The sequence below is a fragment of the Hyla sarda genome, chromosome 3, assembly GCF_029499605.1.
Source record: "Hyla sarda isolate aHylSar1 chromosome 3, aHylSar1.hap1, whole genome shotgun sequence".
In the NCBI taxonomy this organism is placed as follows: Eukaryota; Metazoa; Chordata; class Amphibia; order Anura; family Hylidae; genus Hyla; species Hyla sarda.
In genome coordinates, this window is record NC_079191.1 from 5,341,649 (window position 1) to 5,368,763 (window position 27,115).

At 44.9% G+C, this 27,115-nt stretch overlaps 1 protein-coding gene across 6 annotated transcripts in view; it reads right to left on the reverse strand.

Annotated features, from left to right (window-relative positions):
* Window positions 1-21,809, reverse strand: part of LOC130361122 (zinc finger protein 235-like) — a 145,038-nt gene extending 123,229 nt beyond the window's left edge. For 3 of the 6 annotated variants that reach the window (XR_008890883.1, XM_056563706.1, XM_056563707.1), the window contains exons 1-3: window positions 21,612-21,808; window positions 4,878-4,945; window positions 2,347-2,473 (exon numbers count right to left, since the gene is read on the reverse strand). Coding sequence is in view for 5 of the 6 variants with exons in the window: in XM_056563706.1 (XP_056419681.1) it covers window positions 2,347-2,473; window positions 4,878-4,892 (142 nt within the window). In the remaining variant the exon portion in view is untranslated. Of the gene's footprint in view, window positions 1-2,346; window positions 2,474-4,877; window positions 4,946-21,230; window positions 21,310-21,389; window positions 21,478-21,611 lie in introns of those variants that run through there. The other 3 variants (XM_056563703.1, XM_056563704.1, XM_056563702.1) reach the window with 3 other exon arrangements.
* Between the last annotated feature and the right edge of the window lie 5,306 nt (window positions 21,810-27,115).

Consider the following 27,115-nt stretch of genomic DNA (forward strand, 5'->3'; position numbering starts at 1 on the left):
TACAGTGACCCCCCGACCTACGATGGCCCCGACATACCATATATATACAGTGACCCCCCCGACCTACGATGGTCCCGACATACCATATATATATATATATATATATATATATATATATATATATACAGTGACCCCCCGACCTACGATGGCCCCAACATACCATATATACAGTGACCCCCCGACCTACGATGGCCCCGACATACCATATATATACAGTGACCCCCGACCTACGATGGCCCCGACATACCATATATATACAGTGACCCCCCGACCTACGATGGCCCCGACATACCATATATATACAGTGACCCCCCCGACCTACGATGGCCCCGACATACCATATATATACAGTGACCCCCCCGACCTACGATGGCCCCGACATACCATATATATACAGTGACCCCCGACCTACGATGGCCCCGACATACCATTTATATACAGTGACCCCCCGACCTACGATGGCCCCGACATATCATATATATACAGTGACCCCCCGACCTACGATGGCCCCGACATACCATATATATACAGTGACCCCCCGACCTACGATGGCCCCGACATACCATATATATACAGTGACCCCCCGACCTACGATGGCCCCGACATGCCATATATATACAGTGACCTCCCGACCTACGATGGCCCCGAACATACCATATATATACAGTGGCCCCCCGACCTACGATGGCCCCGACATATCATATATATATACAGTGACCCCCCTGACCTACGATGGCCCCGACATACCATATATATATATACAGTGACCCCCCGACCTACGTTGGCCCCCGACATACCATATATATACAGTGACCCCCCGACCTACGATGACCCCGACATACCATATTTATACAGTGACCCCCGACCTACGATGGCCCCGACATACCATATATATATATACAGTGACCCCCCGACCTACGATGGCCCCGACATACCATATATATACAGTGACCCCCGACCTACGATGGCCCCGACATACCATATATATACAGTGACCCCCCCGACCTACAATGGCCCCGACATACCATATATATACAGTGACCCCCGACCTACGATGGCCCCGACATACCATATATATATATATATATACAGTGACCCCCCGACATACGTTGGCCCCGACATACCATATATATATATATACAGTGACCCCCCGACCTACGATGGCCCTGACATACCATATATATATACAATGACCCCCCGACCTACGATGGCCCCGACATACCATATATATACAGTGACCCCCCGACCTACAATGGCCCCGACATACGATCATTTCAGCATACGATCACTCTCAGAGACCATCACATGGTGAAGGCAGCATCAACATCCGATGCTTTTGTATGTCGGGGCCATCGCATAAATGGCTATCCTTCAGCACAGACTCCTTCAGCTGCCCCCGGATAGCCGGTTACGGTGCCCCGTGTGCTCCGCTGACGATCACTTACCTGTCCTCAGGGCTCCGGCACGTCCTCTTCAGGATCCTCTGCATCGTCGGCGCTCTCCATCGTTGTCATCACGTCGCTGCGCACGCCGTCCCGTCATCCAATAGGAGCGGCGTGCATAGCGACGTGATGGCGGCAACGGAGAGCGAGGATCCCGGGGAAGCAGAGGCCTTGCCGGAGGATCGGGGACACCCCGGGGACGCGGCGACAGCGATGGACGGCGACATCCAGGGCAGTGGTAACGAGTAGTGACGGTCTGGAGCGGCAGGGACAGGTGAGTACAACTTCCTATACCAGTGGTCTTCAACCTGCGGACCTCCAGATGTTGCAAAACTACAACAACCAGCATGCCCGGACAGCCAACGGCTGTCCGGGCATGCTGGGTGTTGCAGTTTTGCAACATCTGGAGGTCCGCAGGTTGTAGACCACTGTCCTATACTTTGCATTGCACGGATCCCTCAACGATGGTTTCAACATACGATTGTCCATTTGGAGCGGATTCCCATCGTATGTTGAGGGAGCACTGTATTACTTTTAGTTTTCGTATTTCTCTCCAGTGTTCAGTATTACTGACATGATATCTTTATATGAAAGTTATTTTTGTTTTTGTTACAATGTTTATCATGCAGGACAAATGGGATAATAATTAAGTCAATGGCGTCATTACGTATGTGATGATAACGATTACGTGCACTTTTTATTTTAGTTATAGGACGTAATAATAATTTTTTTGTTTTTAACTTGACTTCCCTTTCCTCCCCAATATTTGTTAGTAGCACTATGGGCCCCAATCTCTGGTACTATGCCTCAGCCTCCACTACCATGGCAATCCAGCGCCCCCTGTGATCACACTGTGATGGACTGACACAGACAGCCCCCTATCTCTGTGTCTCTGGGGTCTCACCCATGGCCTCCAGCGCAGAGTGGATCTCCAGCATCACCTTCTTATACAGGTCCTTCTGCCAGTCCTTCAGCTCCCCCCACTCCTCTGCGGAGAAGCAGGCCGCCACATCATGGAACGTCACAGACACCTGCACAGCAACAGACAGCAAGACTCTCATTAATCTTACTACATGACCCACTCACTCAAGCCTGTGAGTCCTGCTTCCTCCACCATCTCATAGATAAAGCCTGTGAGTCCTGCTTCCTCCACCATCTCATAGATAAAGCCTGTGAGTCCTGCTTCCTCCACCCAATCATAGATAAAGCCTGTGAGTCCTTCTTCCCCCACCATCTCATAGAGAAAGCCTGTGAGTCCTTCTTCCCCCACCATCTCATAGATACAGCCTGTGAGTCCTGCTTCCCCTCCCACTTATAGATAAAGCCTGTGAGTCCTGCTTCCCCCACCATCTCATAGAGAAAGCCTGTGAGTCCTTCTTCCCCCACCATCTCATAGAGAAAGCCTGTGAGTCCTTCTTCCCCCACCATCTCATAGATACAGCCTGTGAGTCCTTCTTCCCCCACCATCTCATAGAGAAAGCCTGTGAGTCCTGTTTCCTCCACCATCTCATAGATAAAGCCTGTGAGTCCTGCTTCCCCTCCCACTTATAGATAAAGCCTGTGAGTCCTGCTTCCCCCACCATCTCATAGATAAAGCCTGTGAGTCCTGCTTCCTCCACCCAATCATAGTGAAAGCCTGTGAGTCCTTCTTCCTCCACCATCTCATAGAGAAAGCCTGTGAGTCCTGCTTCCCCTCCCACTTATAGATAAAGCCTGTGAGTCCTTCTTCCCCCACCATCTCATAGATAAAGCCTGTGAGTCCTGCTTCCTCCACCCAATCATAGATAAAGCCTGTGAGTCCTGCTTCCTCCACCATCTCATAGAGAAAGCCTGTGAGTCCTGCTTCCCCTCCTACTTATAGATAAAGCCTGTGAGTCCTGCTTTCCCCACCATCTCATAGATAAAGCTTGTGAGTCCTGCTTCCCCCACCATCTCATAGATAAAGCCTGTGAGTCCTGCTTCCCCCACCCAATCATAGATAAAGCCTGTGAGTCCTGCTTCCTCCACCCAATCATAGTGAAAGCCTGTGAGTCCTTCTTCCTCCACCATCTCATAGAGAAAGCCTGTGAGTCCTGCTTCCCCTCCCACTTATAGATAAAGCCTGTGAGTCCTTCTTCCTCCACCATCTCATAGAGAAAGCCTGTGAGTCCTGCTTCCCCTCCCACTTATAGATAAAGCCTGTGAGTCCTTCTTCCCCCACCATCTCATAGAGAAAGCATGCGAGTCCTGCTTCCTCCACCTAATACTAGATAAAGCCTGTGAGTCCTGCTTCCTTCACCATCTCATAGAGAAAGCCTGTGAGTCCTGCTTCCCCTCCCACTTATAGATAAAGCCTGTGAGTCCTTCTTCCCCCACCATCTCATAGATAAAGCCTGTGAGTCCTGCTTCCTCCACCCAATCATAGATAAAGCCTGTGAGTCCTGCTTCCTCCACCATCTCAGAGAAAGCCTGTGAGTCCTGCTTCCCCTCCCACTTATAGATAAAGCCTGTGAGTCCTGCTTCCTCCACCCAATCATAATGAAAGCCTGTGAGTCCTTCTTCCTCCACCATCTCATAGAGAAAGCCTGTGAGTCCTGCTTCCTCCACCCAATCATAGTGAAAGCCTGTGAGTCCTGCTTCCTCCACCCAATCATAGTGAAAGCCTGTGAGTCCTGCTTCCCCCACCATCTCATAGATAAAGCCTGTGAGTCCTGCTTCCCCCACCCACTCATGGGAAATTAAATGTTCTGAAGAGGCAGCACCCTGAACGCCCTGTAATGTGTTACTGTTTGGACCAATGAAAAGCTTAAAGGGTAACTCTCATTGAAACATATTTTTCTATTGCACTCCTTATGGTAAATAAAAAATATTTCTAATATACTTTGTTTAAAAAAAATGACGTTTTCTATGGTTTATTTGTGCTTAAAAAAGCTCCAGAGCTCATTTCCCCATCTCATACACAGACTTAGGACCAAAGTCCAAACACAGGAAGTGCAGCCTGGAGTGCTGAGGGGGGGGGGGGTGTGTCCAAACTCCTCCAATCATAGCTCCTCTCTCACTTAACTGCCATATGCTGTTTGTTGGACACCCCCCCCCCCCCCTCAGCACTCCAGGCTGCACTTCCTGTGTTTGGACTTCGGTCCTAAGTCTGTGTATGAGATGGGGAAAATGTCAGCCAGAGCTAAATATCAAGAGTCAAAGCAAAGGGTCTGAAAACTTATGTCTGTAAGAAATTTTTGTTTAACATTTTTTATTAGCAAGAAATTTCACATTCTCATTATGGGGATCGAGGGCAAAATGATGGTGATTATTTTAGTAGCGATAAATGTGAAGGTCTGAAGACTTTCGGGAGGCACAGTATAGTAATGGAGGAGGTTGTATATATATATATATATATATATATATATATATATATATATATATATATATATATATATATATATATATTATACTCACAGGGTAGGCGGACATGTTGGCTTCAGGACGGACAATCACGGTCACTTCAGAGATGACGTCTTCTTAACCTGTAAAAGGAAAACACAGATGTGTAAATTCACCAGAGAATTCAGAGGATGCACCTAAATATGGAAATCCCCCCCAATGAAGGTTCGGGAGCCACCATGAAAGATAAGAGGACGGTTAAGGGCATGATGAGATGTCACATGATCTGCTATAAAGTCAGAAGAAACGGCAATGTCTGATCAAGAGCTAATCCTGGGGTCCGACCAAGAGCTGATCCCAGGGGCCAACCAAGAGCTAATCCCAGGGGCCAACCAAGAGCTGATCCCAGGGGCCAACCAAGAGCTGATCCCAGGGGCCAACCAAGAGCTGATCCCAGGGGCCAACCAAGAGCTGATCCCAGGGGCCAACCAAGAGCTGATCCCAGGGGCCAACCAAGAGCTGATCCCAGGGGCCAACCAAGAGCTGATCCCAGGGGCCAACCAAGAGCTGATCCCAGGGGCCAACCAAGAGCTGATCCCAGGGGCCAACCAAGAGCTGATCCCAGGGGCCAACCAAGAGCTGATCCCAGGGGCCAACCAAGAGCTGATCCCAGGGGCCAACCAAGAGCTGATCCCAGGGGCCAACCAAGAGCTGATCCCAGGGGCCAACCAAGAGCTGATCCCAGGGGCCAACCAAGAGCTAATCCTGGGGTCCGACAAAGAGCTGATCCCAGGGGCCATGCAAGAGCTGCTCCCAGGGGCCAACCAAGAGCTGATCCTAGGGGCCAACCAAGAGCTAATCCCAGGGGCCAGCCAAGAGCTAATCCTGGGGTCTGACCAAGAGCTAATCCCAGGGGCCATTCAAGAGCTGATCCCAGGGGCCAACCAAGAGCTGATCCCAGGGGCCATCCAAGAGCTGATCCCAGGAGCCATCTAAAAGCTGATCCCAGGAGCTATCCAAGAGCTGATCCCAGGGGCCATTCAAGAGCTGATCCCAGGGGCCATTCAAGAGCTGATCCCAGGGGCCAACCAAGAGCTGATCCCAGGGGCCATCCAAGAGCTGATCCCAGGAGCCATCTAAAAGCTGATCCCAGGAGCTATCCAAGAGCTGATCCCAGGGGCCATTCAAGAGCTGATCCCAGGGGCCATTCAAGAGCTGATCCCAGGGGCCAACCAAGAGCTGATCCCAGGGGCCATCCAAGAGCTGATCCCAGGAGCCATCTAAAAGCTGATCCAAGGGGCCATCCAAGAGCTGATCCCAGGGGCCATCCAAGAGCTAAACCCAGGAGCCAACCAAGAGCTGATCCCAGGGGCCAACCAAGGCGATAATTCTCAATAATGAAAATGTTGTAAAGGACTTTGCTTATTGAATAGTTGGTCGGTTGATCAGGTGGTCTGCCCAGCACTGCTGCAGGTCCCACCTGAAGTTCACAACCCTACGTGTCAGCCGTGGCCGCTGGTGCAGCAGGGATAAGTGCCCTTTATTTACTAACATGTTTCTTTTTACTTCTTTTCCTGCAGAGGACTACTTTTTGGTGGACTTCGTCGATGTCCTGCAGATTAATATTTATTTTTCCTTCAATAAAATGGTCAAGAGGTGTGGGGGTGTTTTTATTACAATAAAACATTTTTTTTACTTGTATTATATCCCTTTATTTTATAGTAAAACTAGCTGAGTACCCGGCGCTGCCCGTTTTTTCATACCATGTCCTTGTGGGTGAGGAAAAGCAACAAAGGGGGAAGCTTTTGTCCTCATATCCCGTCCTTAAATCCTGACCCCATATCCCATCCTCATATCCTGTCCCCATATCCCGTCCTCATATCCAGTCCTTAACCCCTTCAGGACCAAGCCCATTTTGGCCTTAAGGACCGGAGCGTTTTTTGCACATCTGACCACTGTCACTTTAAACATTAATAACTCTGATGCTTTTAGTTATCATTCTGATTCTGAGATTGTTTTTTCGTGACATATTCTACTTTAACATGGTGGTAACATTTTATGGTAACTTGCATCCTTTCTTGGTGAAAAATCCCAAAATTTCATGAAAAAATTGTAAATTTTGCATTTTTCAAACTTTGAAGCTCTCTGCTTGTAAGGAAAATGGATATTCCAATTTTTTTTTTTTTTTTTATCATTCACATATACAATATGTCTACTTTATGTTTGCATCATAAAATTTATGAGTTTTTACTTTTGGAGACACCAGAGGCTTCAAAGTTCAGCAGCAATTTTCCAATTTTTCACAAAATTTTCAAACTCGCTATTTTTCAGAGACCAGTTCAGGTTTGAAGTGGATTTGAAGGGTCTTCATATTAGAAATACCCCATAAAAGACCCCATTATAAAAACTGCACCCCAAAGTATTCAAAATGACATTCAGTCAGTGTTTTAACCCTTTAGGTGTTTCACAGGAATAGCAGCAATCTGAAGGAGAAAATTCACAATCTTCATTTTTTACACTCGCATGTTCTTGTAGACCCAATTTTAGAATTTTTGCAAGAGGTAAAAGGACAACATTTTTACTTGTTTTTGTAGCCCAATTTCTCTTGAGTAAGCACATACCTCATATGTCTATGTTAATTGTTCGGAGGGCGCAGTAGAGGGCTCAGAAGGGAAGGAGCGACAAGGGGATTTTGGAGAGAACATTTTTCTGAAATGGTTTTTGGGGGGCATGTCACCTTTAGGAAGCCCCTAGGGTGTCAAACCAGCAAAAAAATAACACATGGCATACCATTTTGGAAACTAGACCCCTTGGGGAACATAACAAGGGGTAAAGTGAACCTTAATACCCCACAGGGGTTTCATGACTTTTGCAAATGTAAAAAAAAAAAAAAAAAAATTTACCTAAAATGCTTGTTTTCCCAAAAATTTTACATTTTTGAAAAGGGTAATAGCAGAAAATACCCCCCAAAATTTGAAGCCCAATTTCTCCCGATTCAGAAAACACCCCATATGGGGGTAAAAAGTGCTCTGTTGGCGCACTACAGGTCTCAGAAGAGAAGGAGTCACATTTTGGCTTTTTGGAAGCAAATTTTGCTCTGGGGGCATGCCGCATTTAGGAAGCCCCTATGGTGCCAGGACAGCAAAAAAAAAACACATGGCATACCATTTTGGAAACTAGACCCCTTGGGGAACATAACAAGGGGTAAAGTGAACCTTAATACCCCACAGGGGTTTCATGACTTTTGCAAATGTAAAAAAAAAAAAAAAAATTCCTAAAATGCTTGTTTTCCCAAAAATTTTACATTTTTGAAAAGGGTAATAGCAGAAAATACCCCCCAAAATTTGAAGCCCAATTTCTCCCGATTCAGAAAACACCCCATATGGGGGTAAAAAGTGCTCTGCTGGCGCACTACAGGTCTCAGAAGAGAAGGAGTCACATTTTGGCTTTTTGGAAGCAAATTTTGCTCTGGGGGCATGCCGCATTTAGGAAGCCCCTTTGGTGCCAGGACAGCAGAAAAAAAACCACATGGCATTACATTTTGGAAACTAGACCCCTCGGGGAACGTAACAGTGTTACAGTGAGTTCTTACACCTCACAGGTTTTTTGAAAAGTGGGACTAAATTGAAAAATTTGATTTTTTTACACTAAAATGCTGGGGTTACCCAATTTTTAACATTTTCACAAGGGGTAATATGAGATATTGGCTTACAAATTTTGGAGGGCTTTTTCCCTGACTATAAAAATACATTCACATATGGGGTAACGTGCTGGACGGGCGCACAACAAGGAGACATCATAGAGGTCACTTTGTATTTGTGGCCTTTGGCATATCAGTAGCTGACGGTTACATACATTCCGAGGAAAATACAAAAATGAAACACCCAAATGTGACACCATTACAGAAAGTACCCACCCTGAGGAATGGGTATAGGGGTAAAGAGGACATTTCTAACGCACAGGTGTTTCCTATATTTATTTTCCAGGAATGGATGAAGCTTTTGAAAATTGCAATTTCCAACCTATGCTCTGCTTCATCTTGTTGGGAACAACTAACATGTGACTCCGAATTGTCGCCTGGAAATACGACCGAGCTCAGCGAGAACTCTTCACATTTGAGGCGGATGTTTGTTACGGACCTAACAGTTACATACACTCAGAGGAAAATACAAGAAAGGAACACCCACATGTGAGAATACTACAAACAGTACACCCCCTAGGGAAGGTGTATAGGGTGAAGTGGAGATTTGGAACAGACGGGTGTTCCCTTCATTTATTTTATGTACTATGGGGGGAAGAAAATTGCAATTTTAGTACTGATTTGCCAATTATTTTCCCAGAATGATGACCCAGAGTACAGCCAAAAGTAAAAATGATGCCCGCCCCAAACCCCATACTCTGAATCATCATTCTGGGAAGGGGATGTGTGGGGCCGTCCCTATTCTGTTACCTCAAAAGCGCAACCCGCTCAGGTGGGGAGAGAGAGCGTTGCGCATTTGAGGCAACTGCAAACCTCCAATGCTGTTGACTCTGTGTCCCATGACCCATTTTTTAGGGGGAAGAAAAAAAAAAAAGATATTGGGGTATTGGGAAAAAGGTTGTTTTTTTTTGGGGGGGGGGGGGGTTGGTATAAAATTTGGAAGACAATGTACCCTGGACTGGTACATTGGAGTCGAATTGTGGGTAATGAAAATTAGGGCAAATGACGGAAAATTTAGTGCTCCATGGAAGTGTGATACTCCCTGAAGCAGCCTATGCAGAGGCCCGGATGGTCGGGGCAAGTGTCGCATTGAGTGGTGGTGTCCTTCCAAATCCCCCTCTTGCGACACACTCTGCATTTCTTCTGAGATCGTCCCTTCTTTCCAGTGTTGGGGATCACACCTGGAAAGTGTTGGCCGGGGACGATCCGGGGACCTGAAGTCCCAGAGGTGCTCTGACCCGCTCCCTGGCGGTCACCAAAGATGAGGGCCCTTAGAACTTCCTCTTGGAACTCCAGGTATGTCCCTGTGTTGCCAGCGTTCTGGTACAGTACAAAAGAGTTATACATGGCAACCTGTACCATGTAGACCGCAACTTTGACTGATACATTGTACATATCTGGTCCTGCTCTCAGCTCTAGACAATGCTCTGTGAGCTAAACATCCTGGACCCCAGACTGATACATTGTACATAGCTCGTCCTGCTCTCAGCTGAGAAGTGATACAATTGTATCCAGTCTGGACAATGCTCTGTGAGCTAAACATCCTGGACTCCAGACTGATACATTGTACATAGCTAGTCCTGCTCTCAGCTGAGAAGTGATACAATTGTATCCAGTCTGGACAATGCTCTGTGAGCTAAACATCCTGGACCCCAGACTGATACATTGTACATAGCTCGTCCTGCTCTCAGCTGAGAAGTGATACAATTGTATCCAGTCTAGACAATGCTCTGTGAGCTAAACATCCTGGACCCCAGACTGATACATTGTACATAGCTAGTCCTGCTCTCAGCTGAGAAGTGATACAATTGTATCCAGTCTAGACAATGCTCTGTGAGCTAAACATCCTGGACCCCAGACTGATACATTGTACATAGCTAGTCCTGCTCTCAGCTGAGAAGTGATACAATTGTATCCAGTCTGGACAATGCTCTGTGAGCTAAACATCCTGGACTCCAGACTGATACATTGTACATAGCTCGTCCTGCTCTCAGCTGAGAAGTGATACAATTGTATCCAGTCTAGACAATGCTCTGTGAGCTAAACATCCTGGACTCCAGACTGATACATTGTACATAGCTAGTCCTGCTCTCAGCTCTGAAGTGATACAATTGTATCCAGTCTAGACAATGCTCTGTGAGCTAAACATCCTGGACCCCAGACTGATACATTGTACATAGCTAGTCCTGCTCTCAGCTGAGAAGTGATACAATTGTATCCAGTCTGGACAATGCTCTGTGAGCTAAACATCCTGGACTCCAGACTGATACATTGTACATAGCTCATCCTGCTCTCAGCTGAGAAGTGATACAATTGTGTCCAGTCTAGACAATGCTCTGTGAGCTAAACATCCTGGACTCCAGACTGATACATTGTACATAGCTAGTCCTGCTCTCAGCTGAGAAGTGATACAATTGTGTCCAGTCTAGACAATGCTCTGTGAGCTAAACATCCTGGACCCCAGACTGATACATTGTACATAGCTAGTCCTGCTCTCAGCTGAGAAGTGATACAATTGTATCCAGTCTAGACAATGCTCTGTGAGCTAAACATCCTGGACTCCAGACTGATACATTGTACATAGCTCGTCCTGCTCTCAGCTGAGAAGTGATAAAATTGTATCCAGTCTAGACAATGCTCTGTGAGCTAAACACCCTGGACTCCAGACTGATACATTGTACATAGCTAGTCCTGCTCTCAGCTGAGAAGTGATACAATTGTATCCAGTCTAGACAATGCTCTGTGAGCTAAACATCCTGGACCCCAGACTGATACATTGTACATAGCTAGTCCTGCTCTCAGCTGAGAAGTGATACAATCGTATCCAGTCTAGACAATGCTCTGTGAGCTAAACATCCTGGACCCCAGACTGATACATTGTACATAGCTCGTCCTGCTCTCAGCTGAGAAGTGATACAATTGTATCCAGTCTAGACAATGCTCTGTGAGCTAAACATCCTGGACCCCAGACTGATACATTGTACATAGCTCGTCCTGCTCTCAGCTGAGAAGTGATACAATTGTATCCAGTCTAGACAATGCTCTGTGAGCTAAACATACTGGACTCCAGACTGATACATTGTACATAGCTAGTCCTGCTCTCAGCTGAGAAGTGATACAATTGTATCCAATCTAGACAATGCTCTGTGAGCTAAACATCCTGGACCCCAGACTGATACATTGTACATAGCTAGTCCTGCTCTCAGCTGAGAAGTGATACAATTGTATCCAGTCTAGACAATGCTCTGTGAGCTAAACATCCTGGACCCCAGACTGATACATTGTACATAGCTCGTCCTGCTCTCAGCTGAGAAGTGATACAATTGTATCCAGTCTAGACAATGCTCTGTGAGCTAAACATCCCGGACTCTTAGCTGATGGCTGTTTGCAGAGTTATAAAATCCTGTTTTCCTTTAAAAGGAGATCTCCAGTGGTGAAGAGCGTATCCCCTATCCTAAGGGGGGGTCGGACCGCTGGGGCCACCACACGAAGCGGCGGCTGACATGCCTCCTCAATACAACTCTATGGCAGAGCCGGAACGCTGCCTTCCGCAATCTCAATGTATTGATGGGGTGTGTCAGCCGCCGCTTCGTGGCGAGCGAGCCGGGGCCCCGTACAGGAGATTGGGTGGGGCCCCAGCGGTCGGAACCCCACGCGATCTGAAACTTATCCCCTACCCTTAGGATAAGGGATAAGTTCTTCAGCACTGGAGATCTCCTTTAACCCCTTAAGTCCCTGTTTCCGGTCCCTGCTGCGCCCCGGGCGGGGATCGGAAGCGGATGCCTGCTGAAATGCTTCAGCAGGCATCCAGGGCAAACGCCGAGGGGGGCCATGTAGGGAAATCACCCCTGCGATCTGCGGCGATACCGGGCTGATAGGGTCTCTGGGACCCGACCGCCCGGTAATTTAGCATGATCCCGGTTGTCACAGACAGGCAGGACCATGCTGGAGTATAGGAGCGAGGTGGCAAGCCGGCCCCCTCCTCCGATCCCCTGCGATCCGTCACTTAGCTAACCGACCAATCGCAGGGGGGGGGGGGGGGGGCGGTTACTTCCTCCCGTCCTGCCCGGCCCATCTAAGTCTGGAGAGAATGGGAGGAAGACCGGAGGACGCGGCGGGGGACGGGGGAGTGCTGGGGAGCGGCCCCGTTACTTACCTCGTCCCTGGAGAGCCGGATCCCGGCAGTGGAGACGGCGGCGGTGGCGATAGGTGAGTTGATCTTCAGCAGCGTCGCGTGACCTTTGCAGCAGTCCAGACCGCCGTAAAGCGAGCTGGACTGCTCCATCTGGTCCCCTTACACTACAACTCCCAGCATGCCCAGACAGTCCTTGGCATCTGGGCATGCTGGGAGTTGCAGTTTTGCAACATCTGGAGGTCCACAGTTTGGAGACCACTGTGCCCTTCCAGATGTTGCAAAACTACACATCCTCAGCATGTCCTTACTGTCCAGGCATGCTGGGAGTTGTAGTTCTGTAACATCTGGAAGGGCACAGATTGGGAACCACTGTATTAGTGGTCTGCAAACTGTAGTCCTCCAGATGTTGCAAACTACAACTCCAAGCATGCTGGGAGTTGTAGTTCGGCAACATCTGGCTCTAAAGATGTTGCCGAACTACTACTCCCAGCATGCCTGAGAATGTCTGGGAGCACACTGGTTGGGAAACATTGTCTGTTTCCTAACTCCGTGTTTCCCAACCCGTGCGCCTCCAGCTGTTGCAAAACTATAACTACCAGCATGCACTGATAGACTGTGCATGCTGCGAGTTGTAGTTTTGCAACAGCTGGAGTCCCCCCCCCCCCCCTGTGAATATAAAGGGTACATTCACATGGGCAGGGGCTTACAGTGAGTATCAGGCTGCAAATTCACGATGCAGCAAATTTTGCGCGGCAGCTCAAACTCGCAGCGGGAAACTCGCTGTAACCCCCCGCCCGTGTGACTGTACCCTAAAAACATTACACTACACTAACACAAAATAAAATAAAAAGTAAAAAACACTACATATACACATACCCCTACACAGCCCCCCTCCCCTCCCCAATAAAAATGAAAAACGTCTGGTACGCCACTGTTTTCAAAATGGAGCCTCCAGCTGTTGCAAAACAACAACTCCCAGTATTGCCAGATAGCCGTTGACTGTCCAAGCATGCTGCGAGTTTTACAACAGCTGGAGGCACCCTGTTTGGGAATCACTGGCGTAGAATACCCCTATGTCCACCCCTATGCAAGTCCCTAATTCAGTCCTCAAATGCGCATGGCGCTCTCACTTTGGAGCCCTGTCGTATTTCAAGGCAACAGTTTAGGGCCACATATGGGGTATCGCCGTACTCGGGAGAAATTGGCTTACAAATTTTGGGGGTCTTCTTCTCCTTTCACCCCTTATGAAAAGGTGAAGTTGGGGCCTACACCAGCATGTTAGTGTAAAAAAATAATTTGTAATGCAATTTCTCCCGACTACAGAGATACCCCATATGTGAGCGCAAAGTGCTCTGGGGGCGCACAACAAGGCCCAGAAGGGAGAGTGCGCCATGTACATTTGAGGTGATTTGCACAGGGGTGGCTGATTGTTACAGCGGTTTTGACAAACGCAAAAAAAACAAAACCCCACATGTGACCCAATTTCGGAAACTACACCCCTCACGGAATGTAATGAGGGGATCAGTGAGAATTTACCCCCCACTGGTGTCTGACGGATCATTGGAACAGTGGGCTGTGCAAATTAAAAATTTTGTACAGCCCACTGTTCCAAAAATATGACAGACACCAGTGGGGGGTAAATGCTCACTGTACCCCTTGTTACGTTCCTCAAGGGGTCTAGTTTCCAAAATGGTATGCCATGGGGGGTTATTTTGCTGTTCTGGCACCATAGGGGCTTCCTAAATGCGACATGCCCCCCGAGCAGAATTTGCTCTCAAAAAGCCAAATATGCCAAATATCCTTCTCTTCTGAGCATTGTAGTTCGCCTGTAATGCACTTCAGGTTAACTTATGGGGTACCTCCATACTCAGAAGTGATGGGGTTACAAATTTTGGGGGGTATTTTCTGCTATTAACCCTTGCAAAAATGTGAAATTTAGGGGGGAAACACACATTTTAGTGACATTTAAAAAAAATGTTTTTACATATGCAAAAGTCGTGAAACCCCTGTGGGGTATTAAGGCTCACTTTATTCCTTGCTACGTTCCTCAAGGGGTCTAATTTCCAAAATGGTATGTCATGTGGTTTTTTTTTTTTTTTTTTTTGCTGTTCTGGCACCATAGGGGCTTCCTAAATGCAACATGCCCCCAAAAAATCATTTCTGATACTCTCCAAAATCCCCTTGTCGCTCCTTCCCTTCTGAGCCCTCTACTGCGCCCGCCGAACACTTTACATAGACATATGAGGTATGTGCTTACTCGACAGAAATTGGGCTACAAAAACAAGTAAAAATTTTCTCCTTTTACCCCTGGTAAAAATTCAACAACTGGGTCTACAAGAACATGTGAGTGTAAAAAATGAAGATTTTGAATTTTCTCCTTCACTTTCCTGCTTTTCCTGTGAAACACCTAAAGGGTTAAAACACTTACTGAATGTCATTTTGAATACTTTGGGGGGTGCAGTTTTTATAATGGGGTCTTTTATGGGGTATTTCTAATAAGAAGACCCTTCAAATCCACTTCAAACCTGAACTGGTCCCTGAAAAATAGTGAGTTTGAAAATTTTGTGAAAAATTTCCAAATTGCTGCTGAACTTTGAAGCCTCTGGTGTCTCCAAAAGTAAAAACTCGTCACTTTTATGATGCAAATATAAAGTAGACATATTGTATATGTGAACCCCAAAAAATATATATTTTGAATATCCATTTTCCTTACAAGCAGAGAGCTTCAAAGTTAGAAAAATGCAAAATTTTCATTTTTTTCATCAAATTTGGGGATTTTTCACCAAGAAAGGATGCAAGTTACCACAACATTTTACCACTAAGTTAAAGTAGAATATGTCACGAAAAAACAATCTCAGAATCAGAATGAAAAGTAAAAGCATCAGAGTTATTAATGTTTAAAGTGACAGTGGTCAGATGTGCAAAAAACGCTCCGGTCCTTAAGGTGTAAAATGGCCTGGTCCTTAAAGGGGTACTCCGCCCCTAGACATCTTATCCCCTTTCCAAAGGATAGGGGATAAGATGTCAGATCGCCGCGGTCCCGCTGCTGGGAACCCCCGGGATCTCCGCTGCAGCACCCGCTATCATTACTACACAGGGCGAGTTCACTCTGTGCGTAATGACAGGCGATACAAGGGATGGAGCAGCGTGACGTCATGGCTCCGCCCCTCGCGACATCACAGCCCGCCCCCCTCAATACAAGTCTATGGGAGGGGGCGTGGTGGTCGTCACGCCCCTGCAATAGACTTGTATTAAGGGGGCGGGCCGTGTTGTCACGAGGGGCGGAGCCGTGACGTAACGATGCTCCATCCCCTGTATCGCCTGTCATTACGCACAGAGCGAACTCGCCCTGTGTAGTAATGATGGCGGGTGCTGCAGTGATGATCCCCGGGGGTTCCCAGCAGCGGGACCGCGGCGATCTGACATCTTATCCCCTATCCTTTGGAAAGGGGATAAGATGTCTAGGGGCGGAGTACCCCTTTAAGGGGTTAAAGGGGTACTCCCGCAGAAAACTTTAATTTTTTTTAATCAACTGGTGCCAGAAAGTTAAACATATTTGTAAATTACTTCTATTAAAAAATCTTAATCCTTCCAGTACTTATCAGCTGCTGAATACTACAGAGGAAATTATTTTCTTTTTGGAACACAGAGCTCTCTGCTGACATCATGACCACAGTGCTCTCTGCTGACATCTCTGTCCTTTTTAGGAACTGTCTAGAGTAGGGAAAATCCCCATAGAAAACATATGCTGCTCTGGACAGTTCCTGAAATGGACAGAGATGTCAGCAGAGAGCACTGTGGTCGTGATGTCAGCAGAGAGCTCTGTGTTCCAAAAAGAAAATAATTTCCTCTGTAGTATTCAGCAGCTGATAAGTACTGGAAGGATTAAGATTTTTTAATAGAAGTAATTTACAGATCTGTATAACTTTCTGGCACCAGTTAATTAGAAGAAAAAAAAGTTTTCCACAGGAGTACCCCTTTAACCACTTAAGGACCCAGGGCGTATCCATACGCCCGTGGGAATTTCGGTCCCCGCCGCGCGCCGGGCGGGGACCGGGCCGGGGTGACTGCTGATATCAATCAGCAGGCACCCCGTGCAAATGCCCAGGGGGGTCATCAGACCCCCCCCCCGTCGGCGATCGGCGCAAATCGCAAGTGAATTCACACTTGCGATTTGCGCCGATTCCGGGTCATACGGGTCTATTGTGACCCGGTGACCCGGAATAGAAGGGGGATCGCGGTTGTCTAAGACACCCACGATCCCCCTGTAGGCATAGGAGTGAGGTGGCAGGGTTGCCACCCCTCCTATCCCTGCTATTGGTCTGCTATTGATGACCAATAGCAGACCGGGGGCGGGGGGGTTAACTTTCGTTTTCCCCGTCCTGCCCACCCACAATAGGCGGGGCAGAACGGGGAACCGAAGGGGGCCGGGCGCCGACGTCCACTTACCCGTCCGGAGGCTGCGGCGACGTTGATCGGCGGGCGGCGTCACGTGCGTCTGACGGGACGGCTGCCGGGATCCTACGGAAGCCGGTAAGTAGATCTGGAGGGCTACAGTCTGAGACCGTGGTCTCTAACTGTAGCCCTCCAGATGTTGCAAAACTACAACTCCCAGCATGCCCAGACAGCTGTTTGGGCATGCTGGAATATGTAGTTTTGCAACAGCTGGAGGGCTGCAGTTTGAGACCACTATACAGTGGTCTCTAAACTATATCCCTCCAGATCTTGCAAATCTACAACTCCTAGCATGCCCACATAGCTGTTTGTTGTCTGGACATGCTGGGAGTTGTAGTTTTGCAACATCTGGAGGTCCACAGTTTGGAGATCACTGTGCAGTGGTCTAAAAACTGTAGCTCTCCAGATGTTGCAAAACTGCAATTCCCAGCATGCCCAGAAAGCAAACAGCTGTCTCGGCATGCTGGGAGTTGTAGTTGGGTACCTCCAGCTATTTCATAACTACATCTCCCAGCATGCCCTTCGGTGATTAGTACATGCTGGGAGTTGTAGTTTTGCAACAGCTGGAGGCACACTGGTTGGAAAATATTGAGTTAGGTAACAGAACCTAACTGAAGGTTTTCCAACCAGTGTGCCTCCAGCTGTTGCAAAACTACAACTCCCAGCATGCACGGTCTGTCAGTACATGCTGGGAGTTGTAGTTTTGAAACAGCTGGAGGTTTGCCCCCCCCCCCCCCCCATGTGAACGTACAGGGTACATTCACACGGACAGGTTTACAGTAAATTTCCTGCTTCAAGTTTGGGCTGCGGCAAATTTTTTGCCGTAGTGCAAACTCCTAGCGGGAAATTCACCGTAACCCGCCAGTGTGAATGTACCCTAAAAACACTTCACTACACTAACACATAAAAAAGGGTAAAACACTACATATACACCCCTTACACTGTCCCCGTCCCCCCCAATAAACAATTTAAAACGTCTTGTATGGCAGGGTTTCCAAAACGGAGCCTCCAGCTGTTGCAAAACAACAACTCCCAGCATTTCTGGACAGCCGCTGACTGTCCAGGCATGCTGGGAGTTTAGCAACAGCTGGAGGCACCCTGTTTGGGAATCACTGGCATAGAATACCCCTATGTCCACCCCTATGCAATCCCTAATTTAGTCCTCAAATGCGCATGGTGCTCTCTTACTTCGGAGCCCTGTCGTATTTCAAGGAAACAGTTTAGGGTCACATATGGGGTATCACCGTACTCGGGAGAAATTACACTACAAATTTTGGGGGGCTTTTTTTCCTTTTACCGCTTGTGAAAAGGAAAAGTTGGGGGCTACACCAGCCTGTTAGTGTAAATTTTTTTATTTTTTTACACTAACATGCTGTTGTTGCCTCATACTTTTTATTTCCACAAGCGGTAAAAGGAAAAAAAGACCCCCAAAATTTGTAACACAATTTCTCCTGAGTACAGAAATACCCCAGATGTGGGTGTAAAATGCTCTGCGGGCGCACAACAAGGCTCAGGAGTGAGAGTGCACCATGTACATTTGAGGCCTAAATTGGTGATTTGCACAGGGGTGGCTGATTTTACAGCGGTTCTGACAAACGCAAAAAAAAAAAAAATACCCACATGTGACCCCATTTTGGAAACTACACCCCTCACCGAACGTGACAAGGGGTATAGTGAGCCTGAACACCCCACAGGTGTTTGACGAGTTTTCATTAAAGTTGGATGGGAAAATGAAAAAAATTATATTTTTTCACTAAAATGCTGGTGTTACCCTAAATTTTTCATTTTCACATCGGGAAATAGGAAAAAAGCCCCCCCAAATTTGTAAACCCATCTCTTCTGAGTAAGAACATACCCCATATGTGAATTTAAAGTGCTCTGCGGGCGAACTACAATGCTCAGAAGAGAAGGAGCGCCATTGGGATTTTGTAGAGAAAATTTGTCCGGAATTGAAGGCCACATGTGTTTACAAAGCCCCCATAGTGCCAGAACAATGGACCCCCGACACATGTGACCCCATTTTGGAAACTACACCCCTCACGTAATGTAATAAGGGGTTCAGTGAGAATTTACGCCCCACAGATGTCTGACAGATTTTTGGAACAGTGGTCCGTAAAAATGAAAAATAAACTTTTTCATTTACACAGCCCACTGTTCCAAAGATCTGTGGGGTGTAAATACTCACTGCACCCCTTATTAAATTCTGTGAGGGGTGTAGTTTCCAAAATGGGGTCACATGTGGGGGGTTCCACTGTTCTGGCACCACGGGGGGCTTTGTAAACGCACATGGCCCCTGACTACCATTCCAAACTAATTCTCTTTCCAAAAGCTCAATGGCGCTCCTCCTCTTCTGAGCATTGTAGCTCGCCAGCAGAGCATTTTACGTCCTAACATGGGGTATTTCCATACTCAGAAGAAATGGGGTTACACATTTTGGGGGTCATTTTCTCCTATTACCCCTTGTAAAAATGTAAAATTTTGGGGAAAAACTGCATTTTAGAAAAAAAAATAAAAAATTTAATTTACACATCCAACTTTAACGAAAAGTCGTCAAACACCTGTGGGGTGTTAAGGCTCAGCGGACCCCTTGTTACGTTCCTTGAGGGGTGTAGTTTCCAAAATAATATGCCATGTGGGTATTTTTTGCTGTTCTGGCACCACAGGGGCTTCCTAAATGCGACATGCCCCCAAAAAACCATTTCAGCAAAAGTTGCTTTCAAAAAGCCAAATGTGACTCCTTCTCTTCTGAGCATTGTAGTTCGCCCGCAGAGCATTTTACATCCTAACATGGGGTATTTCCATACTCAGAAGAGATTGGGTTACAAATTTGGGGGGGCATTTTCTCCCATTACCCTTTGTAAAAATGGTAAATTTGGGGGAAAAACTGCACTTTAGTGAAAACATTTTTTTTTTCATTTACACATCCGACTTTAACGAAAAGTCGTCAAACACCTGTGGGGTGTTAAGGCTCACTGGACCCCTTGTTACGTGCCTTGAGGGGTCTAGTTTCCAAAATGGTATGCCGTGTGGGGGTTTTCTGCTGTTCTGGCACCATAGGGGCTTCCTAAATGTGACATGCCCCCCAAAAACCATTTCAGCAAAATTCACTCTCCAAAATCCTATTGTCGCTCCTTCCCTTCTGAGCCCTCTACTGCGCCCGCCGAACACTAGACATCCACATATGAGGTATTTCCTTACTCAAAAGAAATTGGGTTACAAATTTTGGGGGGATTTTTCATCTATTACCCCTTGTAAAAATTCAAAAACTGGGTCTACAAGAACATGCGAGTGTAAAAAATGAAGATTGTGAATTTTCTCCTTCACTTTGCTGCTATTCCTGTGAAACACCTAAAGGGTTAACAAACCTTTTGAATGTCATTTTGAATACTTTGAGGGGTGAAGTTTTTATTATGGGGTCATTTATGGGGTATTTCTAATATGAAGACCCTTCAAATCCACTTCAAAACTGAACTGGTCCCTGAAAAATTCCGATTTTGAAAATTTTGTGAAAAATTGGAAAATTGCTGCTGACGTTTGAAGCCTCTGATGTCTCCAAAAGTAAAAACTCATCAATTTAATGATGCAAATATAAAGTAGACATATTGTATATGGGAATCAATATATAATTTATTTGGAATATCCATTTTCCTTACAAGCAGAGAGCTTCAAAGTTAAAAAAATTCTAAATTTTCAATTTTTTCATCAAATTTTGGAATTTTTCACCAAGAAATGATACAAGTATCGACAACATTTTACCACTAACATAAAGTAGAATATGTCACGAAAAAACAATCTCGGAATCAGAATGAAAGGTAAAAGCATCAGAGTTATTAATGTTTAAAGTGACAGTGGTCAGATGTGCAAAAAATGGCCGGGTCCTTAAGGTATATTTGGGCTGGGTCCTTAAGGGGTTAAGCTTAATCTGATATAGATGAGGCTAAGCTGCAGCATATCCTTCCCCTCCCTGCTCGGTACATGAATAATGTATGGAGGGGTGGGGGAGGCTGGTGCACGCTGCAGCTCAGCCTCACTGCCTGGCCCCTCCCCCACACACTCTGCTGATATAAATTTCATAGCGTGAATTGGTAGGGCAAGCAGAGACACATGAACGGGCCCTCAGGGGCCCCACCATCATTACAGGGTGCCAGGACACCAGAGGGTGACACAGTGGGGCCCAGAGCCGGCAGCCATATTAGATTACAGGCACACATTGTGAGGAGAGGGTCCCTGTTGCTAGGTTACACTTAATATCACATGACAGTGACCCGAGGGGGCGGGGCTGGCCTCTATAGCTGACGCATGGGCGGGACTGGCCTCTATGACTGACATGTGACCGCTCATAGCCTCCTGTTCTACTCATCAGCAGTGCAGACATCACGTGATCTAACCTACAGACACTTATATCCGTACACAGGGGCGGGGCCTCCATACAGTCCATACTGCGCGCCGGTGACGTCACCCGTGCACACATGTCACATACATGACGCACAGCAGCACGTATGACCGGGCTCGGCCCTACCTGGCGGACAGGTCACACCGCTGCCCTCATTGCGGACCCGGGATCTCAGGCACAGGCGAGCGCTTCAGGCCCCTCCGTCTAGTCTCCTCAATCGGCTCTCCGTACAATGGGCGCCGCCATGACAGACACACTGCGCATGCGCATTGGCTCAGTCCTAGGAAACGGTGATGTGAAGTTTACCTCGATCCGTAGAAAACTTAGAGCGCATGCGCATAAGTACGCTGACTGCACAGCGCAGCGCATGCGCAGTTGTCCGTACCGCGCAGGCCTTGCGTTAGTAGCGTAGTGATTACGTAGCTGGAGGAAACTGAGAGCGCATGCGCAGGACTCTAGCGTAGGCAGCTGGAAACCAGCGTAGGATTAGCGTAGTTTAACATCAGTGTAGAGTAGGTAGCGTAGATTGTAACGTAGTTAGCGTAGCTTAGGTTTTATAGTGAAAGGAGGTAGGTTATAGGTTTTAAAGTAAAGAGACTACAACTCCCAGCATGTCCAGACAGCTAAAGGCTAAACAGGCAGGATGGGAGTTGTAGTTTTACACAGATATAGAGTAGTTAGCGCAGTTTTAGTGTATTTAGTGTAGTGTTAGCGCAGTTTTAGTGTAGTGTTAGCGCAGTTTTAGTGTATTTAGTGTAGTGTTAGCGCAGTTTTAGTGTATTTAGTGTAGTGTTAGCGCAGTTTTAGTGTAGTGTTAGCGCAGTTTTAGTGTATTTAGTGTAGTGTAGTGTTAGTGCAGTTTTAGTGTATTTAGTGTAGTGTAGTGTTAGAGCAGTTTTAGTGTATTTAGTGTAGTGTAGTGTTAGCGCAGTTTTAGTGTATTTAGTGTAGTGTAGTGTTAGAGCAGTTTTAGTGTATTTAGTGTAGTGTAGTGTTAGAGCAGTTTAGTGCAGCTTTAGTGTATTTAGTGTAGTGTTAGTGCAGTTTTAGTGTATTTAGTGTAGTGTAGTGTTAGCGCAGTTTAGTGCAGTTTTAGTGTATTTAATGTAGTGTTAGTGCAGTTTTAGTGTATTTAGTGTAGTGTTAGTGCAGTTTTAGTGTAGTGTTAGCGCAGTTTTAGTGTATTTAGTGTAGTGTAGTGTTAGCGCAATTTTAGTGTATTTAGTGTAGTGTTAGAGCAGTTTTAGTGTATTTAGTGTAGTGTTAGTGCAGTTTTAGTGTATTTAGTGTAGAGTAGTGTTAGCGCAGTTTTAGTGTATTTAGTGTAGTGTAGTGTTAGAGCAGTTTTAGTGTATTTAGTGTAGTGTTAGTGCAGTTTTAGTGTATTTAGTGTAGAGTAGTGTTAGCGCAGTTTTAGTGTATTTAGTGTAGTGTAGTGTTAGAGCAGTTTTAGTGTATTTAGTGTAGTGTTAGTGCAGTTTTAGTGTATTTAGTGTAGTGTAGTGTTAGAGCAGTTTTAGTGTATTTAGTGTAGTGTTAGAGCAGTTTTAGTGTATTTAGTGTAGTGTTAGTGCAGTTTTAGTGTATTTAGTGTAGTGTAGTGTTAGTGCAGTTTTAGTGTATTTAGTGTAGTGTAGTGTTAGTGCAGTTTTAGTGTATTTAGTGTAGTGTAGTGTTAGTGCAGTTTTAGTGTATTTAGTGTAGTGTTAGTGCAGTTTTAGTGTAGTGTAGTGTTAGTGCAGTTTTAGTGTATTTAGTGTAGAGTAATGTTAGCGCAGTTTTAGTGTATTTAGTGTAGTGTAGTGTTAGCGCAGTTTTAGTGTAGTGTTAGCGCAGTTTTAGTGTATTTAGTGTAGTGTAGTGTTAGCGCAGTTTTAGTGTATTTAGTGTAGTGTTAGTGCAGTTTTAGTGTATTTAGTGTAGTGTTAGTGCAGTTTTAGTGTAGTGTAGTGTTAGTGCAGTTTTAGTGTATTTAGTGTAGAGTAGTGTTAGCGCAGTTTTAGTGTATTTAGTGTAGAGTAGTGTTAGCGCAGTTTTAGTGTATTTAGTTTAGTGTAGTGTTGGCGCAGTTTTAGTGTATTTAGTGTACAGTAGTGTTAGCGCAGTTTTAGTGTATTTAGTTTAGTGTAGTGTTAGCGCAGTTTTAGTGTATTTAGTGTAGCTAAGTGTTAGCGCAGTTTTAGTGTATTTAGTGTAGTGTTAGCGCAGTTTTAGTGTATTTAGTGTAGTGTTAGCGCAGTTTTCGTGTATTTAGTGTAGTGTTAGCGCAGTTTTCGTGTATTTAGTGTAGTGTAGTGTTAGTGCAGTTTAGTGCAGTTTTAGTGTATTTAGTGTAGTGTTAGCGCAGTTTTAGTGTAGTGTTAGCGCAGTTTTAGTGTATTTAGTGTAGATGTAGTGTTAGCGCAGTTTAGTGCAGTTTTAGTGTATTTAGTGTAGTGTTAGTGCAGTTTTAGTGTATTTAGTGTAGTGTTAGTGCAGTTTTAGTGTAGTGTTAGCGCAGTTTTAGTGTATTTAGTGTAGTGTAGTGTTAGCGCAGTTTTAGTGTATTTAGTGTAGTGTTAGTGCAGTTTTAGTGTATTTAGTGTAGTGTAGTGTTAGCGCAGTTTTAGTGTATTTAGTGTAGTGTAGTGTTAGCGCAGTTTTAGTGTATTTAGTGCAGTGTTAGTGCAGTTTTAGTGTATTTAGTGTAGTGTTAGTGCAGTTTTAGTGTAGTGTAGTGTTAGTGCAGTTTTAGTGTATTTAGTGTAGAGTAGTGTTAGCGCAGTTTTAGTGTATTTAGTGTAGAGTAGTGTTAGCGCAGTTTTAGTGTATTTAGTTTAGTGTAGTGTTAGCGCAGTTTTAGTGTATTTAGTCTAGTGTAGTGTTAGTGCAGTTTTAGTGTATTTAGTGTAGAGTAATGTTAGCGCAGTTTTAGTGTATTTAGTGTAGTGTAGTGTTAGCGCAGTTTAGTGCAGTTTTAGTGTATTTAGTGTAGTGTAGTGTTAGTGCAGTTTTAGTGTAGTGTAGTGTTAGCGCAGTTTAGTGCAGTTTTAGTGTATTTAGTGTAGTGTTAGTGCAGTTTTAGTGTATTTAGTGTAGTGTTAGCGCAGTTTTAGTGTATTTAGTGTAGTGTAGTGTTAGCGCAGTTTTAGTGTATTTAGCGTAGTGTTAGCGCAGTTTTAGTGTAGTGTTAGCGCAGTTTTAGTGTATTTAGTGTAGTGTAGTGTTAGCGCAGTTTTAGTGTATTTAGTGTAGTGTTAGTGCAGTTTTAGTGTATTTAGTGTAGTGTTAGTGCAGTTTTAGTGTAGTGTAGTGTTAGTGCAGTTTTAGTGTATTTAGTGTAGAGTAGTGTTAGCGCAGTTTTAGTGTATTTAGTGTAGAGTAGTGTTAGCGCAGTTTTAGTGTATTTAGTTTGGTGTAGTGTTAGTGCAGTTTTAGTGTATTTAGTGTAGAGTAATGTTAGCGCAGTTTTAGTGTATTTAGTGTAGTGTAGTGTTAGCGCAGTTTTAGTGTATTTAGTGTAGTGTTAGCGCAGTTTTAGTGTATTTAGTGTAGTGTTAGCGCAGTTTTCGTGTATTTAGTGTAGTGTAGTGTTAGTGCAGTTTTAGTGTATTTAGTGTAGTGTTAGCGCAGTTTAGTGCAGTTTTAGTGTATTTAGTGTAGTGTTAGCGCAGTTTTAGTGTAGTGTTAGCGCAGTTTTAGTGTATTTAGTGTAGTGTAGTGTTAGCGCAGTTTAGTGCAGTTTTAGTGTATTTAGTGTAGTGTTAGCGCAGTTTTAGTGTATTTAGTGTAGTGTTAGCGCAGTTTTAGTGTAGTGTTAGCGCAGTTTTAGTGTATTTAGTGTAGTGTAGTGTTAGCGCAGTTTTAGTGTATTTAGTGTAGTATTAGCGCAGTTTTCGTGTATTTAGTGTAGTGTAGTGTTAGCGCAGTGTATTTAGTGTAGTGTTAGTGCAGTTTTAGTTTATTTAGTGTAGTGTAGTGTTAGTGCAGTTTTAGTGTAGTGTAGTGTTAGTGCAGTTTTAGTGTATTTAGTGTAGAGTAGTGTTAGCGCAATTTTAGTGTATTTAGTGTAGAGTAGTGTTAGCGCAGTTTTAGTGTATTTAGTGTAGTGTAGTGTTAGTGCAGTTTTAGTGTATTTAGTGTAGAGTAATGTTAGCGCAGTTTTAGTGTATTTAGTGTAGAGTAGTGTTAGCGCAGTTTTTGTGTATTTAGTGTAGTGTAGTGTTAGTGCAGTTTTAGTGTATTTAGTGTAGTGTTAGTGCAGTTTTAGTGTATTTAGTGTAGAGTAGTATTAGCGCAGTTTTAGTGTATTTAGTGTAGTGTTAGCGCAGTTTTAGTGTATTTAGTGTAGTGTTAGCGCAGTTTTCGTGTATTTAGTGTAGTGTAGTGTTAGCGCAGTTTTAGTGTATTTAGTGTAGTGTTAGCGCAGTTTTAGTGTATTTAGTGTAGTGTTAGCGCAGGTTTAGTGTATTTAGTGTAGTGTTAGTGCAGTTTTAGTGTATTTAGTGTAGTGTTAGTGCAGTTTTAGTGTATTTAGTGTAGTTTTAGTGTATTTAGTGTAGAGTAGTATTAGTGCAGTTTTAGTGTATTTAGTGTAGTGTAGTGTTAGCGCAGTTTTAGTGTAATTAGTGTAGTGTTAGCGCAGTTTTAGTGTATTTAGTGTAGTGTTAGCGCAGGTTTAGTGTATTTAGTGTAGTGTTAGCGCAGTTTTAGTGTAGTGTAGTGTTAGCGTAGTTTTAGTGTATTTAGTGTAGTGTTAGTGCAGTTTTAGTGTATTTAGTGTAGAGTAGTGTTAGCGCAGTTTTAGTGTATTTAGTGTAGTGTAGTGTTAGTGCAGTTTTAGTGTATTTAGTGTAGTGTTAGTGCAGTTTTAGTGTATTTAGTGTAGTGTTAGTGCAGTTTTAGTGTATTTAGTGTAGTGTTAGAGCAGTTTTAGTGTATTTAGTGTAGAGTAGTATTAGCGCAGTTTTAGTGTATTTAGTGTAGTGTTAGCGCAGTTTTAGTGTATTTAGTGTAGTGTTAGCGCAGATTTAGTGTATTTAGTGTAGTGTAGTGTTAGTGCAGTTTTAGTGTATTTAGTGTAGTGTTAGCGCAGTTTTAGTGTATTTAGTGTAGTGTGGGCGCAGTTTTAGTGTATTTAGTGTAGTGTTAGCGCAGTTTTAGTGTATTTAGTGTAGAGTAGTGTTAGCGCAGTTTTAGTGTATTTAGTTTAGTGTAGTGTTAGCGCAGTTTTAGTGTATTTAGTGTAGTGTAGTGTTAGTGCAGTTTTAGTGTAGTGTAGTGTTAGTGCAGTTTTAGTGTATTTAGTGTAGAGTAGTGTTAGCGCAGTTTTAGTGTATTTAGTTTAGTGTAGTGTTAGCGCAGTTTTAGTGTATTTAGTGTAGCTAAGTGTTAGCGCAGTTTTAGTGTATTTAGTGTAGTGTTAGCGCAGTTTTAGTGTATTTAGTGTAGTGTTAGCGCAGTTTTCGTGTATTTAGTGTAGTGTAGTGTTAGTGCAGTTTAGTGCAGTTTTAGTGTATTTAGTGTAGTGTTAGCGCAGTTTTAGTGTAGTGTTAGCGCAGTTTTAGTGTATTTAGTGTAGTGTAGTGTTAGCGCAGTTTAGTGCAGTTTTAGTGTATTTAGTGTAGTGTTAGTGCAGTTTTAGTGTATTT